Source organism: Microcaecilia unicolor, chromosome 2 (assembly GCF_901765095.1).
Source record: "Microcaecilia unicolor chromosome 2, aMicUni1.1, whole genome shotgun sequence".
Lineage (NCBI taxonomy): Eukaryota > Metazoa > Chordata > Amphibia > Gymnophiona > Siphonopidae > Microcaecilia > Microcaecilia unicolor.
Window position 1 is genome coordinate 158,570,332 of NC_044032.1, and position 18,159 is coordinate 158,588,490.

Here is an 18,159-nt window from a genome sequence, read left to right on the forward strand (position 1 = left end):
AGTTCACAGTTTTTACAGTGCCTTCTGTGAGGCCTGTGCCTTCTTGCCTGCTGCACTGTCTTTAATGGGCAGGGGTTGAGGGATCAGATGGCTGGTTTAAGGTCTCTTAGGATTTTGTCAAGGCCCTCCTCTGTTATTGGGTAAAAAGACCCATATTTCTGTGTCAGGAGGGGGCAAGTTTGTGTGCTCCTGGTTAGCAGCTTGGATACTGGGTGAGACCGCTTGCAAATGCTGGCAGAGACTTTTAATTTTGTTGGCAAAGTATGCAGTAAAATCATTGCAGTTCAGTTTTGACTGGACAGGCTGACCTGTTGTAGGAGTTGCTGTAGGCTGTTTACTATGCTGAACAGGTCCTTGGTTGAGTTGTCAGCCTGTTCAATGCATTGAGAGATGTATTGTATTTTTTGGCTGCTGTTAAGGCTTGGTGGTACCTTCTCATATGTTTCCTACAGTTTAGCCTGTCCCTCATCCAGGCAAGATTTATGCCGTCTCATTTCCAGTTTCTGTCCTTTGCGCTTAAGGGTCCAAAGTTCTGGAAAAAAACAAGTTGAGCGTGAGAGCAGCATAAAACCTATTTTAGTAGTGCCATTTTTTCTAAGGTCTTAGTTAAGTGTGTAGTCCAAATATTAATCTGTTCTGACCCTGTAGTTGTCTTCCATATGTGGATAGTCTAAGGCTTCTAGGAAATTTTCAGCGGTCAGTTTTTTCTGATCTCCTTCCAAACTCTGGGAAGTGCCATTGGTTTCAGTTGGATGGAAAACTTAATTAGAAAATGGTCTGTTGTTTCAGTAAAACGAGAGGACATGAAATGAGATTGATGGGGGGCAGACTCAAAAAAGATGTCAGGAAGTATTTTTTCACGGAGAGGGTGGTGGATGCTTGGAATGCCCTCCCGCGGGAGGTGGTGGAGATGAAAACGGTAACGGAATTCAAACATGCGTGGGATATGCATAAAGGAATCCTGTGCAGTAGGAATGGATCCTCAGAAGCTTAGCCGAAATTGGGTGGAGGAGCAGGTGGGGGAAGAGAGGTTGGTGGTTGGGAGGCGAGGATAGTGGAGGGCAGACTTATACGGTCCGTGCCAGAGCCGGTGATGGGAGGCGGGACTGGTGGTTGGGAGGCGGGAAATACTGCTGGGCAGACTTGTACGGTCTGTGCCCTGAAAAAGGCAGGTACAAATCAAGGTAAGGTATACACATATAAGTTTATCTTGTTGGGCAGACTGGATGGACCATGCAGGTCTTTTTCTGCCGTCATCTACTACTAAGTACCGCTATCCCAATATTCTGGGATGTCAACCCCTTTGTAGAATACCAAGTCTAGTATGTGACTCTTCATGGGTTGGAGAAATTGATCTACTGTGTGAATCCTAGTTCTATCATCGTGTCCAGGAAGACAGCTGTGGTGGTATCTCGGGTTTTGATGTGTACATTGAAATCTCCCATGACCAGCATCCTCAGAGCTGCCAAGTTACCCATTCCAGGAGAGAGACTTTTTGGCCAGTCCTGAATTTCTTTAACCTCATCCTGGTGCATTATGGGACCACACAGCTTCCACAAACACACATAACGGGGGTGGAAGTGAGAAGGGTTCCAACTGACCAAGGCAAACTAAAAGTAAGAGCATCCAAATGTTTATTTGCCAAAGATGATTGACCCAAATGACCCTACACGGGTCATTTGAAACCTTCCTCAGAATCAACCAACTTCACAAATCATGAAAATGAAGAAATATTAAGGCACTGGGAAATACCTATAATGTACAAAGGGATCAGAAAGTCCTTAGTGGAGCGCATGATCTGATGCAGGAGATAATGGTGCTGGGGCTGCTTGATAACAGTGATCATAATATGATCAGATTTACTATTGTCTTTGGAGTAAGTACACACAGGAAATCCAATACGTTAGCGTTTAACTTAAAAAAAAAGGAGGCTATGATAAAATGAGAGGAACAGTGAAAAAAAAAAACTTAGAGGAGCGGCTGTGAAGGTCAAACATTTACATCAGGCATGGATGCTGTTCAAAAATACCATCCTGGAAGCCCAGGCCAATTTATATTCCGTGTACAGTGAACTCCATTTAAGTGCATGTCGGATAAGCGCATGCTCTGTTTAACTGCATGCCGTACTTCGGTCCCGTTTTTGACACCATCAGTTTCTATGGGGACAAACTTCGGTTCTGTGCACCACTGATAAGTGCAAGATTCGCTTATATGCATGGTTCAAGACCACTCCTCTGCAGGAAAGACTCTGCAGAAGCGCGCACATGGAATATAGAAGCCGATTGGCGTGTGACAACCAACGAGATTTCAAATTTACTGCCTCTTTAACTGCCACAGGCAGAATAAGCGAAAGAATGTTGTTAGGGCGTACACCGGGGTCATCGTTGCGGCGGAACTGTAAGACTTTAACACTGGCTGAATGAATAGAAGTTCTTAAAAAATTAGAAAACAAAAGTCAAGCATCTATTGCTAAAGAATATGGTGTCAATCCCAGTCAAATTTCACGTGTCTTGAAGCAGAAAGACCAACTTCTGGAAGACTGGCAAAACAATACAAATCCACAACGGAAACGAAAACGGGCAGGAAAAGCTGAGGAGGTAGAAGATGCTCTTCTTTGGTGGTTTTCTCGAGTCAGGTGCAGACAGTGTTCTGTCAGTGGTCCAGTGCTTATGGAGAAAGCTAACCAGCTAGCTGAAAGTCTTGGACTAACTGAATTCAAAGCCACTGTTGGATGGTTGGAAAGATGGAACAGCATAAAATTCAAGGAACAGCATTGTGAGAAACAAGACGCTGATGACTTTGGTGCTGAAAATTGGGTTGTTTCAGTTCTTCCTACCATCTTGAACGAGTTTGCACCTCGTGACATTTTCAATGCTGATGAAAATGGTCTCTACTGGCGAGCGATTCCTGATGGAACACTTGCATTCAAACATGCCGAAACTACTGGAGGTAAAACATCGAAGGACCGACTGACAATCCTCCTTTGCTGCAATATGGATGGGAGTGAGAAGTAGGAATCCCTCGACATTGGAAAGAGCAAACAGCCCCGTTGCTTCAAGAAAGTTAAGCGACTTCCTGTGTCATACGAGGCTAACGCAAATTCATGGATGACTGGGGAAATTTGGAAGCAGTGGCTAAAGAAGTTAGACACTAGAATGCGGGCACAAAAGCATCAAATTTTGCAGCTTTGTGATAATTGTGCTGCACACAATGATGATGTCAGGCTGTCTAACATCAAGGTGGTCTTCCTGCCACCAAACACTACCTCTCTGATCCAACCTCTGGATCAGGGCATAATAGCCAATTTCAAACAACATTATCAGGCTCTTGTGCTACGTTGTCTGATGAGCGTTATGGAAGACCAGACTGTCAAGGATAAATGTGCTGCTGAACTGGCTCATAATCTATCACTGTTGGATTCCCTACATATGCAGAAAGAAGCCTGGAATCATGTTACACAGGCAACCATTGTGAACTGCTACAAGCGGGCAAGCTTTGTTAAGGATGTGGAGAGGTACGAAACAGATGCAGCTGTTGCAAACGCATCAGATGAAGAGGTTATTGACATCCCAGCCGGTGTTACTGAAGAGGAGTTCCATCGCTACGTAGCTGTTGATTACGATCTACAAACAGTTAAAGACAGCACTGATGTCGAGAGATGCACCTACACGCAGGCAACAACGGCCAATGATGGAACAGATGAAGAAATGAGCAGCGAGGCACATGCTGACGAAATTCAACAACCTCCTCCTGTCACTTTTGCAAGAGCGCTGGAGAGTCTCAACACTGTGCGGGTCTATCTGGAGGCCACTGGATGTCAGTGCTATGACAGTTTTTACCGTCTGGCAGACGTAGTCCCAAGAGTGTACAGAGGACTATAACTGATTACTTCAAGCCAGCCTAATGTCAGTTAACTGAGACTGTATACTGTACGTATAATAAACAGTACTGTACATATGTTTATCAGATGTCAAGCTTCTTTGGTAAGTGCACGCTCTGGTTAACTGCATGCATTTCATTGGTCCCAGACCCTTGCACTTAAGCGGATTGTACTGTATTACAAAAAGGTTGAAGACAGCCGGCATGGTTAAAAAGTGAGGTAAAGGAAGCTATTAGAGCTAAAAGAAAATCCGTCAGAAAATGAAAGAAGGAACCGACTGAAAATAATAAGAAACAGCATAAGGAATGTCAAGTCAAATGCAAAGCACTAATAAGGAAGGCAAAGAGGGACTTTGAAAAAAAGATAGCGTTAGAGGCAAAAATGCATGGTAATTTTTTTTAGGTATATTAAATATTAAAAGCAAGAAGATGCCTATTTCCAGTCAACACAAACAAGCCATCGTTACTTGGTGCAATGCACTCTTCAGTTTCTGGTAATAGTCAACTGCCTATCCCTGAATGTAAAGGTGATCATAGAATTTAATCCGTATGATGTTATCGGTCAAGTCCTTCAAATCATGGTAGCACAGCAGATGGTGACTGGCCTGAGGCAGTTGTCAGTATCGCACCAATTTATTTATTTAAGCGTATTTTATATACTTCTATGGCCTTCACATAGGCATGAAGCGGTTAACAATGCATACAAACAATAGTACAGTTAGAAGACAAGAAGTAATCGAGATCAGGCAGAAGAGATGGGGAATCAGGATGAGGGAAGGAAGGACATAGAGAACAAATGGATTTTCAGGGCTTATTTGAAGGTGGGTAATGAAGACTGGCTACATACAGTGAGTAGGAGATTGTTTTACAGTTTGGGGCCTAAATTGCTAAAAGCTGAGGCACGTGTGGGGTTCCAATGGATCTGTGAGGGAGTGGGGAGGGTCAGAAGGTTATGGTCTGCATACATAGGGGCATGTAGGGGATGTGAAGGTAGGAAGGAGCAGAGGGGAGCATGAACATAGGTCAATTCACCTTAAACAGCCAGGTTCAGCTTCTCGATTTTCCATTTTCATTTCGGAGTTGAGGCAGTTTGACTTCTAATTTTGTCACCATTTCTCGCAGATTCAAATTCTGAGTATCATCATCTCCAATTTTGTGGAGCTTACAACCACAGTCAAGGCCAATAGACTGCTGCGGAATTGTCTGTCTTTTTCACTCATTTCATTTCATATGCTCATTTTTATACCGCCCATTAAGCTAAGTGGTTTACAGTTAGACATAAAAACATCAGTTTCATAAATGAGTGTTTTGAAAGGGGTAGAATCCACAAGTTCCTTTTCCTTTGCTTGTTTAATTTTTGTTTGTTTCCAGTTTCTGTCATCACGCTTTTGTTTATTAGTATTTTGGCAGGATAATTCAACATTTTCACTTAACAGCTGCCATGGTCCAAAACATAAAGGATTTCTTTGCCTTGCAGTGCCGAATGATTGGCTAGGCTAGCGCGTCCATGCTTAATATACATGGGCCCAAACATGTTTTACTATGCAAAACTATCACCACAAAATAAATTAAGTTGACCTAAATTAGCTGTTTAATTATAGCAGTAGTTAATAGATACAAAGATTGTGCATGTGCTTAGATTAATATATTAGGAAATTAGCCTTTTTTATTTCTTTTCCTGCAGGACTAGTACTTGTGGACCTAATAGTATTTACAAGTTTTTTGAGAGTTCCAGTTAAGGCAAATCTAAATATTTAAATGCCAAATGTTAATGCCAAAGATTGGCATTATTTTTTAAAATGATAATTAAAGCTAAAATATTAAAATACTTTCACAGCCCTGCTTTGAGACCAGTGACGATATATGCAAGCTGTAGGACTGAGTTCCTGCATGAAACAATTCAAAACTGAGGTCTTGGACTTGAGATTTAATTCTCTTGTACCATATTTATGTGTATTTGGATAGAGATGAAAGGTGGGCAGTGGGTTTTATAAGTTTACAAGTAGAATTGATTGCTTGTGAGTGGCCAATTATCCTAATTGACTTGTTAACCAATTATGTTCCACGCACAATTTGACCACACTGCCAAATTTGCACACGCAACTTTAGGTGCCATATATAGAATCTGGGGGAAAGTGGACTTGTGCAATATTCTTCAAATCTAAAAGAGGATCAAGTAAAGCCAAATACGTATCAAACAGATCTTCTATGGCACATTATTGTAGTGTTTGTGAAATTTACTTAGTTGACCTTCCAACTCTATAGCTAAAAATCTTTAACTTGAAGACCAAATTGGCCCAACCACAGCTGATATTATTTGAGAGATTTCTTATGTTTTTTTCCCCTGATTACTATAAGAATGAAATACGGTTGTACTGTTGAACCTGTTTAATCACATATGGTGCAGTGTTTATAAAATCTGTAGCAAAGTAAAAAATAATGGCAGTACATTAGTACTGAGTATGTATTAGAAATTTCAGGTTGTTTTCAAAAAGTAAAAGTGTTTTTTTTTTCCTTTTCTAGGTATGGGCACTTTTCTGGAATAAATCGTAAAGTCCAGCTGACGTATCTCCCTCATGGTTGTCCAAAAACATCTAGTGAAGAGGAAGGTATTTTTATTTATTTTTATGTATTTTTGTGCATAGTTCACACTTTTGCTGTAGTAGTTGGAATCATTCAGGTATACTACTGATTTCCCTATCTCTGGAAGGCTTACAATTTGTACTTGAGATAATGGAGGGTTAAGTGACTTAGCCAAGGTCATGAGTATGTCTTTGGACTTGAATGTTGGCTTTTTAGGTTCTCAGCTTGCTGCTTTACTCTAGAACAGTAGTAATATATGTTTAGTTATAATAGTGAAGATATGAAAGAAGCTACAGAGAGCTTTGTAGTGGGTACTGTTGATTTTTGTGTAAATATTGGGTTACTTTGAATTGTAGCTTTTTTTATGCTGATTTAGATTGCATTGGGAATTGTCAGCTATGTACTGAGCTCTTGTTTTTGTAATCATCAGAAAAAGAAGCTACACTTGGTGGTCTTTCTGAAATATTGACCACAGATAGGATACTCTTTTTAATGTGTAACTGCTATACTGGGTTAGACCAAAGGTTTGTATAGCCCAGTTCAGGTCAAAAGTACCTGAAAGAATCCCAAAAAGTAGCAAGATTCAATGCTGCTTTCCCCAGGTCTGTCTTAATAATGGTTTATATACTCTTTCTTCCAGGAATTTGTTTAAACCTTAACCCAGCTACATTAACTGCTTTTACTACTTGATCTTAACTATACACTGAGTGAAAAAAAAAAATTCTCTTATTTGTTTTAAATGTACTACTGTGTAGCTTCATGGAGTGTCCCCTAGCATTTGTACTTTTTGAAAGCGTTAACAATCAAGTTACATTTACCTGTTCTAGTCCATTCAGGATTTTATAGACCTGTATCTTAACTCGCCTCAGCCATCTCTTCTCCAAGCTGAAGAGCTCTAACCTCTTTTAGCTTTCCTTCATATGAGAGTCATTCCATCCCCTTAATTATTTTGGTCACCCTTTTTTGTACCACTACATATATTTTTTGAAATGTGGTGACCAGAATTGCACAGAACACCCACGATGCAGTCTCACCATGGAGCAATAACAGAGGCATTATGGTATTCTTTGTTTTATTTTCTATTTCTTTCCTAATAATTCCTAACATTGTTTGCTTTTTTGACCGCACATTGAGCAGAAGATTCAACGCATTATTCACAGTGACACCTAAATCTTTTCTTCCGTTGTGACTTCTTATATGGGACCTAGTTGTAGAAACTTGGGCCAAAAGGAGTTTTTACATCCTCTGAGGGAACAAAAGACATTTTGTTTCATTCTTTTGAGGACAGCTTGCTCTGTCTGTTCACTTCACTTCAGAGTGAAATATATTATTGGGCTGCATTAACATTTAAGAGCTCTTTTTTTTTTTAATGCATGGGATAAACACAAAGCAATCCTGTATGGAAAGAATGGAACCAAACAAACTTAGTGGTGATTAGATGGCTCCTCCAGCAGTTGGAAAGCAAATGCTGGGCAGACTTCTATGATCTGTGCCCTGACTGTTGTTGGACAAATTTGGATGGGTTGGAGTGGGGCTTCGATGACAGCTTCAAGAATTTTGGGAACAAGGCCAGTGCCAGGCAAACTTCTATGTGTGCAGAAAATGGCAAGGACAAATCAGGATCAAGTATACATATGATGTATTGCATCATACCTTGTACTATGAATCTATCTTGTTGGGCAGACTGGATGGACCATGTAGGTCTTTATCTGCTGTCATCTATGTTACTATGTATGTGGTTCACATCTTCAGAGGGGCTATGCTCAGTCTCTTGAGCTTGTTCTCTCATGCACCTAAACTGTTATCATTTTGTTTGATATAACACTCATGGGCCTGGTCAAGTTTATCTAGGCTCAGATTCAGTGGAGTTCAGACTCAGCTGACAGGCCTCAGCTGGGCTTCTTTTTATGCCATCATTTCAACTGAGCTTCATCTCACAGGCTTGGCTGAGATTTGCCTCACATTCCACTGAGCTTCAACTTGTAGATTCAGCTGAACTTACATCGTATCCTTGGCTAAATCTATCCTTGCAAACTTGACAGAGCTTAATATCAGAGATTGAGCTGGGCCAAATGCCTCTCAGTCTTAGCTAAGCACTTTCCCTCTCTGGTTGTGCTGTGCTTACCTGTTCTGGCTGGCCTGACTTTAACTGTATGGATATGGCTGAGCACCTTCTAGGCTCAGCCGAGTTTCATTCTGTCGGCTTCAGATCGGATTAGTTTCATGATAATTTCTGACAGTTTTCTGTATATGCGTCCATATTTCTTACTTTTTCCCTTGAGTTTTTGCTTGGTATTTACTGGATTGACTCATACCAAGTGAAAGCGTGGTTTGGTTTAGGGATAAGTTTTAGCTTTAGGTTTATCTCTAGCTCTTCAAGTCACCTAAACCTTTACTTTAAGGGTTTTCAGGAGGTATAACTTTGGAATCTTTCGTCCTTCTTGCTGAGTGGTATATACTTTGCATCACTCTGCTAACTGTCCTTAGTCTTGCAAACTCAGCAGTGTTTTTCTCTGGGGGTGCTGACGTTTTATTGCACATCTGAGACCCCTAGAGTGTAGTGGGGACCCGTCTCCCAGTAAGAGCACTGAATATGTTCAGGTAGTAGAAATTGTAAAGTATACTCAATAGTTTGCAGGGCTTGGGACCACAGCTGGGATAACACTGGACGTTCCATTAAAGAATGTGAATAGGTTCCCCGGAAAGCCTTACATTTAACACGTGTCATCCTCCCAAAGCCCCATAGGTTCCCCCCCCCCCCTCTGCTGTGTCATGTATACTCTGTGTAAAATTTTGTATTGAATGTCCTGTAAAGCAGCATTAGGAGTGACTGTGGGGAGCTCCTGAAATACTACCTGCAATTGCTTACTCAAAAAGTCCTCAACCATGTCCAACTCCCACAATTGGGCCAGAGGGTCCAAATAGGTGATTTCCCTGCTATCCTTAGTGATACCACTGTGATAACCTATTCATCATGGATGGGAGGGTTAAAAAAAACATTTGATCCACCTGAGTAAAGCTTGTTCTGGAGGACGATCGTCGCTCCAGGGAGAGAAGATAATCACACACTTGCAAAAAATGAAATAAGTGATTGTTAGGGAGGTTCCATGCACACTTACTTTGATCAAAAAAAGGGAAGACCTGACTTCCCAAATCCCATAACTGCCCCAAGTATCGGCATCTCCCATTCTTCTACCGCTAAAAAGCACCCAATCCCAAACCCAGCAGAAAGCCAAGGTTCCCCACCAAGGGCAAAAATGGGTTAATCCCCTTGGCCTCTCCGACAACGAAATGCCACCATGACCACTCCTTTCTCAGAGAGGTCATATATGGGTTCGAGCTCAGAACGCCCACCCTTTGGCGATAGGTGGGCTCCAAGATAGAGAACACATCATAAGGTGTGAGTCCAGATATATGAGTCCAGATATATGAGTCCAGCTTTGCCAAAAATTCATAGGCTGCAACATTATAGACTCGAAGGTCTGGGACCCTCACACCACCCTGCATTCTACTAGACATTAATTTGGAAAAAGCTATCTTAGGCTTTCTAGAGTGCCAGATAAAGGAGCCAATAAACTGACAGTATATAGCTTCCTCCTTCTGCTGTACCCATATAGGTATCATTTGTAATGGATAAAGTAATTTGGGTAATAACATCATCTTGCATAAGGCAACTCTCCCTATGAAATTGATGGGCAGATCACACCAAGCCCCACACAACTTCCACAGCTGCTCCAGTTTGTCATGTACATTCCTCTGATAAACCCAGTTATAGTCCACACTCAAGAATAACCTCAGATATTTAATTCCCGTGGTCACCCATGACAGCGGGAAATCATTGACGGTTGTACTAGCACACAGGTGTGTTATAGGCAAGGCTTCAGAGTTCCAAAAATTAATACATAGACCTGCAAAAGACCCAAAATCCTATGTAATATTCATAATAACCGGAAGGGATGAGGAGGCCCTATTAATAAGCAGCAGCCTATCATCTGTGAAAAGAAGGATAGTACTTAAATGGTTTTCGTCTTTTTTGAGTACCAGACACTATAGAGTTCATAAAAATGGGAAGTTGTCTGATAGATGGCGACCGGGTTGTGGGGTACCTCAGGGTTCTCTACTGTCCCCACAACTTTTCAATGTATATATGAGTCAATTAGGAAGTTATCTAAATTTAATGAATATTTTTTCTTTGTCTAAAAAGCAATAACTTATGGTAGATGGCATCAAATTCCGCTGATTTATCAAGTTGTATTACTTTGGCACCCTTAGATAAATAAGTTTTTTTATCTCAGTTGTTATAAGCAGAATTTCAGTGCTATGCATAACACAAAAACCATGTTGGAAAAAAAATGTAAGTATGCAGATGCCTCCAAAAAAGAAGAAAATTGAAAATTAACAGCAAATTCCAGAACTTTAACTAACCGAGATATACTGGCAACAGGTCTAAAATTTTCAACCTGAGTGAGATCAGCTAAATTTTTTGGTATTGTAAGAGTTAACATAATAGAAGCTAGGTCATTTGGAAAAATACCTTCAATCAATGCATTAATGAAATCAGTTATCCAGAGCAATATTGAAAAAGGAATAGAAACTTAGAATTCATTCAAGGTATGCAGTCCTTCATTGCATGTGGGGTCTATTCAGCCCCTGATACAACAGAACCGCAATGCTGGCTGATTGAGTCCCTGAGTGTTCCAAAACCCACTGAAAGGTTCTGGGCAACCTGGAGTGTGAATTGCCGGGGTTTACATAATTATTAAGCAGCAGGTGGGATGGAACAGAGGAGATCAGGGTCCTCCTCAGCAAGGCAGCATCACATGACCCCCCCCCCCCCCCAAAAAAAAAGCTGGGTTTTAATGACTGGGTAGAAAACATGAATCAATTGATTATAAGCCAAATAGCCCATCACTGGAAGGTCATAGTTGCAAAAGATTAAAAACTGGTTGTCATCTACCAGCTGCCCACAGTTTTTGAGACCCTTCTTGGTCGAATGTCAAATACTGAAGCATTCATGCCAGGTGCAATCACCAAAAACAAGACAAAATAGAAGTGTGCCTAGAAAATAAAGTGTCAGGCTCCTGACACATAGCCCAGTAATGAAAAGCCATAAGAATAAGATCTGCCCTCAGCTGCCAACAGCATTTAAGGAGTCACAATAGATGTGCCAAACACATCGAGCCCACCAATAACTGCTCCAAGGCAACCTACTTTTTATGGGGGTAAGCCTGAAACCATTCCACTGCTGCTCAGATCTACGCAGTTGTGTCAGAAGTAACTACATTAGGTACCCTAGGCTAACCTGCTTCCGTTTCTTATACAATATATTCCTTGGAAGTCTCAGCTTCTTGTTATGTGTTCTTCTGTCAACTCATTTTCAAACAGACTGAGTCTTCCACTGTCACCATAGTTTCTCAGTTTTAGACTTAATTCACACTATCTGCTCTACCTCTTCGGGGGTATATGTAGTCTCTTCCATGTTTCAAAGTCATGGTATAGTTGGACTCCTGCTCTTGTTCTTGTCATTGGTCTGTGGTTAAGCTTTTTGCAGTTGAAGCTGTGATCCAGTCTCCTAATAGAACCTATACTTCAGTATCATCATTTCTGCTGTACATCAGTGTTCAGCTTTTACTTGCCTCATAGCTTGATCTCTTTGATAGGATTCTCTTGGATGGTTTTGGTTTTCAAGAAACTCCTTTGTGCAATTGTCTGTGTTTCAGTCTCTATTGCTTTTTCTTAAGCTTCTCAATAGCTGCAATGTTGTTGCATCATCTTCTACACCTTTACTTACCATTTTATAAACACTTTAGCCTATCCTTTGTAGAGTCTTCCTTTCAGTGCTACTTCATCATCCTGATGGACTGCACACATTCACTCCCACCCTATGTGGGCACTGTTTTGCTTCACTGGACAATTAAAACAAAGAAATTCCCACAAAAACCAGATCCACACTAATGTTTCATATAATGAAATGTTTATGAATGTAAAGGTATACTTTTTTTCTCAAAAGAAGAGACCTTAGAATAAAAGTCTATAGTATACAAAACTTGGGGACCCTTTTACTAAAGCTTAGCACATGCTAATGGGCATTAGAGTGGGCTGAGAAGCCCTTTACATACATATGGGCTTCTTAGCATTTAGCGTGCACTCTGAGCTTTATAAAAGGGCCCCTTAACGCAGATAAGTCACCTCACTGTTCAAAAACCTTCCCTGTTTGTTAAATGTAATTAAGCAAGCAAAGTGCCAAAGATAAACAGAAAACGTATTTGTGTCTGTGATATTGTAGTAAATATATCAATGATCCAATGGACAGTGGCCAACATTTTGCTGAACAAGGTGTATCAGGGGAAGTAAAACAAACAGAAAAGTGGGCACAAAACCAGGAGTCCCAGAGACTGGATCACAGTAAAGCTAAAACCAAATTTTATTAATTAGTATATTTGACTCGACACAACCGTTGTGTTTCGGCCAAAAGGCCTGCATCAGGAGTCTACAAATAAAAACAGTAAAAATAGACATTTAACATAACATAAAAATGAATTGATAGATAAATCTAAATAAGACATAAAAACATTATAATAATATGTGGAATATTAATAAAAATGCAAATACAAATTCAAAATATATATCAAATGATCAGAACAACAGCAAAATCATAATAATAATAATACATGCGTAACAATTAAGAATGTTGATATGTATGAGAGAATAAATAAAACGAATAAACCAAATAAAACAAAACAAAATGAAAAATGTGTCAGTGGGGAAATAATTCTTAAAACATTATGCAACAGTATAAAACAGAAAAAAAGAAAAAGTAGAAAAAAGGAAAAAACAAAAAAGAAGAAAAAAGGAAAAAATAAATAGGAAACAAATAAGGAAAAAATATGTATGTTTTATTTGGTTTATTCGTTTTATTTATTCTCTCATACATATCAACAGTCCCATCTAGTGTTAATGATAAACATCTGAAAATTGCATACAGTAGAAATAAATCATTTTGAATATCGATCAGATAGAGACTAATGGTAAGAAGATCCCCTAATCTGTAGTAAAATATTTGGGGGTGATGGATTCCGGGATTAATTCTCCTCTCCCCTGCCCCTTTTTAAAGATGTCATATTGAATACGTTTTTCGGCTTTGTCTGTTATGCAGATTGAAGTATCTGCGCCCAAAAGATCATTTTCAGGGAATCCTTCAGAAGTGTGTGTTCCTATTGACTATTTTGTGACAATGAAACCATAAATGAGTGTGTCATATATACTTTTCAATTCTTATAAATTCTCAATTGATTACTAACTCATAAAATGTATTATTCAAAAGGGAATTTACACTTGGTGGGGGTGTTAATGTATATAACTTTTATGAGGAAATATTTTCTGCATTGTTGAATTCTGAGTGGTGTTCAGCTTTTGAAGTCTGTGTCTTCTGTTGATGGGTGCATAGGAATTTATTCACTGTGGTATCATTTCATGAAGTTTATGTTACAATCAACTTTTCTGCATCCTAGTGCACATGCAGTGACTATTTTCCTGTTAAACTGAGGTCCAACTTGTGAAGTCCCTGGTGGTGCTTGTGCATTGAGACTTTTGTTCACTTCAATTTCAAATGTTAAATCGCAGTTCTAATGATCTGTTATTCCTACATCAGGAGCAAAAATTTGAATCTATTTCAGGTGCTAATATACTTGAACTCATGTTTTGTCTCTGAAGCAGTCAAAGAATAGTTCATAGCATGTGGGAAGCTAAAAAAAAACATTGGATTATATAACACTACAAGGGCTATCAATGGTACCACTTGATTAGGGACTTTGTGTCATTTGACTGATGCTGTTGATGAAACGTTTGTAACACTCTAGCCCCCACTTTTATTATAAATGTAGTAACAGAACATTGATCATGCGAGTAACATTCTTGGAAATGAAAGGATCTTTAATCAAATGTGCTCTTTTTGACAGAATATTTTTATTGTGACCTGCTTTGGTGCTTTAGCACAGTTGCATGTCCCTAGTTTCAAATACAGAAATAAGAATGTTTAATGATTTTTTTTTCTGTTACATTTGTACCCCGCGCTTTCCCACTCATGGCAGGCTCAGTGCGGCTTACATGGGGCAATGGAGGGTTAAGTGACTTGCCCAGAGTCACAAGGAGCTGCCTGTGCCTGAAGTGGGAATCGAACTCAATTCCTCAGTTCACCAGGACCAAAGTCCACCACCCTAACCACTAGGCCACTCCTAGTGGTTGCCATCAGGTTTCTTATAAGGAAGAGTTGCTAATTTTGTAAAAATGCTGAGTATTATGTTACATAGCAAGTCAGCACCAGTCGGCTGAAAGAAGTATTGGAGACTGTGAATTTGTAGGCGAGAACAAGCAGAGGGTCAGGAGGCAGTTGATACTGACCAATGCAGAGCAGAAGACTGACAACAAGGTAAGCCAGGTTTCAAATCCCACTAACATTACTTTTGATCTTGGGACGCCAGGATTCCAATCCCATTAACACTCCTTGTGATCTTGGAGTCACTTAACCCTGCATTGGCTCATGTAGAAAAGTATATTGTAAGCTATGTGGTGACAGGGAAATACTTACTGTACCTGAATGTAACTCACCTTGTGCTAGTACTGGAAAGGTAGTAACTAAATGCCTCCCAAAAAATAATAGCCATTGAGGGGTAAGATGGTGAATAGCATGAACCAAGGTTCGGGGGAGGTAGTGAGAGGATTAATGTGTGAAATAGTGATTGGAGCTGATGGCTTGGGGAGTAAGGGTGAAGGCAAGTAAGTAATGGGAACTTTGAGGGGTAGTTGAAGAATGAGCACTGAATGAGAGAACAAAGAGCAGGCATGAAATGCAGTACTTTTAATCTTTTGAGCCAGTAGATAAGTGGAGTTAATCATAAGTGTAAATTTTATCATCATCATTTTATGTTTTAAAATAGTTTGCATTTTTTGTTACTTTATTTCTTGACATGAAGGGCGATAGCTAGCAGTTACTGCCCTTCATTTTTATTTTATGAAAACTCTTATCTGAAGAATTACTCTTTAGATTACAGGGATAAGTATAATTCATTCGCTACATCCTGAAAAAATGAAAACTACACTTCAATTTATTTTACTCACTTTCCCATCTTCATAAAAGAGTCATGCATAAGAGACTGTTCTTGTGATCTTGAAAAATGAATAAAACTATTGATTTGGGTCCTACAATAAAACTAAGCTGCGTGGGCTGTGACGGCATTGCCACGTGGCTTAGTTTTTTTATTTTTATATATTTATTGCATTTGTATCCCACATTTTCCCACCTCTTTGCAGGCTCAATATGGCTTACAATACATCATGAATAGTGGAAATACATGGTAAGATAGACATTTAGTATTACAGAGGATCTTGGGTAACATGATTGTGAATAAAACATGATAGTAGTATAACAAGCAGATATAATAAGACTATTTTGGATATATTTTCATTGCAAGACCCCAAAATCAATAGTTTTATTCATTTTTCAAGATCACAAGAATAGTCTCTTATGTATGACTCTCTGTTGCTAGCACAGCTTAGTAAAAAGGGGGATAAGTGAGATGCCGTAAATGAAAAGTTCTACAAAACATTGTGGAGGAGTGGCCTAGTGGTTAGAGCACCGGTCTTGTCATCCAGAGGTAGCTGGTTCACATTCCACCTTGCTCCTGGTGATCTTGGGCAAGTCACTTAACCCTCCATTGCCTCAGGTACAAAAATTAGTTTGTGAGCCCTCCAGGGACAGAGAAACACCCAGTGTACTTGAATGTAACGCACCTTGGTCTACTACTGAAAAAGGTGTGAGCAAATCCAAATAAAATGTTATATTATATATGTTCACTTTTATTTGCAATTTTCATTTTATGTTGTCAGTTCTGTAAATTAATCTATTTTCAAATATATTCAGATAGTCGAAGAGATGAGCCTTCTCTACTGTTGGTCCTGAAATGGGGAGGAGAACTGACCCCTGCAGGCAGGGTCCAGGCTGAGGAACTTGGCAGAGCCTTCAGGTGTATGTACCCAGGAGGACAAGGTAGTGAGGCTTCTTCCTATCATATAAAAATAAAAAATACTGGGCTGACCTAGTAAGTACAAAACACTGCAATGTAGAAGACATGGTTCCTATTCACTGGTAGCCCTTAGAGATAAGGACAAAGGAAGTAGTTCCATTCATCACTCACCAGTGAAACATGATGGCCACAGTTAAGGCCTATATCAGATGAGCTCTGGAGGAAGTTTTAATTGAGATTCTTACTGATTGTCACTGCAGTACTTCAGCTCAGTTGGAAGGGGCTTATAAAAATAGGGAGAAAAAACACAGATAGAAGTGAATGAATGAAAGGTATTAATCCGCAAACAAACTTTTTCCAGAGACGGGAAGGCGCTAGAACTAGAGGACCTGAATTGAGGTTGAAAGGGGGCAGACTCAGGAATAAAGTCAGGAAGTATTTTTTCACGGAGAGGATGGTAGATATCTGGAATGCCCTCTGGTAGTAGAGATGAAAACGGTAAAGGAATTCAAAAATGTGTGGGATAAACACAAAGGAATCCTGTTTAGAAAGAATGGATCCAAAGAAGCCTAGTGGAGATTAGGAAGCAACACCGTAATTGGGAAGCAAAGCCCAGTACTGGGCAGACTTCTATGGTCTGTGCTTTGATTGTGGCTGTACAGATTCAGCTTCAGAAGTTGGAGAACAAGGCCAGTGCTAGGCAGATTTCTACGGTCTGTCCTCTGATCGTGGCTGAACAGATTTAGATGGGCTGTAGTGGAGATTTCAGGGGCTTTAACGTTAACTTAAGAAATTTTAGAACAAGGACAGTGCTGGGTAGATATCTATGGTCTATGCCCTGAAAATGGCAAGGGAAAGTCAAGACCAGGTGTACATATAAAGTATCACATACCATATGTAATGAGTTTATCTTGTTGGGCAGACTGGATGGACCATACAGGGCTTTATCTGCCGTCATGTACTATGTGCTATGAATGTTTACCATGTCAAATTGTGAAATGGATATGGTTGATAAACATAAATAAATAGTACTATAGCCTGAACTAGAATCCCAAAGAGATTGAAAAAAACAAACCGCTGGACCGGAAAAATAGCCTATACCTACTGTGTGCATGCGGTATTTCAAAAGTTAACACAAGTAGTAATATCTAACCTTCTATAGTTAAACATATATATGTATGTTTGATGCACGCTGTTTTGTATTCAAGAATATTTAATTAATGCTAATCAGATTTCTTTTATGGCAGTTTAATTAAAATCATTTGAATTTGATTTTGTATATACTCGTGAAATGAGACAGCAAAGCACTTCTCGTTTGCGTTTATATTTGACAGGAGATTATGCAGGATTTCCAGGGTGTGGTTTGCTTAGACTGCATAGTACCTACAGACATGATCTTAAAATTTATGCTTCCGATGAGGGACGGGTCCAGATGACTGCTGCAGCTTTTGCAAAGGTATCTAGTTGTACGAGTATCCTTATGTAATGAATATAGTTCAAACTACATTTAAAATAGGTAGGTTTCATATACACCATTAACCCTTTTCACTTGAATACATTTTTGATATCGCTAAAGCCAGCTCAGAATACTTTTACTTTAATAACATTGCCTTGGCAACCTACTTTATACTGGCCCACAGAGTGGAGCATACAAGTGGAATGGAAAAATCACAAT

The 18,159-nt window shown here is 39.7% G+C and overlaps 1 protein-coding gene across 8 annotated transcripts in view; it reads left to right on the forward strand.

The window, feature by feature from the left end:
• The window catches only part of PPIP5K2 (diphosphoinositol pentakisphosphate kinase 2), a 397,208-nt gene that overhangs the window by 185,825 nt on the left and 193,224 nt on the right, over positions 1–18,159 (forward strand). For all 8 annotated transcript variants that reach the window (XM_030193432.1, XM_030193434.1, XM_030193437.1 and 5 more), the window contains 3 exons: positions 6,403–6,488; positions 16,382–16,507; positions 17,819–17,940. In XM_030193432.1, coding sequence (XP_030049292.1) covers positions 6,403–6,488; positions 16,382–16,507; positions 17,819–17,940 — 334 coding nt within the window. The remainder of the gene's footprint in view (positions 1–6,402; positions 6,489–16,381; positions 16,508–17,818; positions 17,941–18,159) is intronic.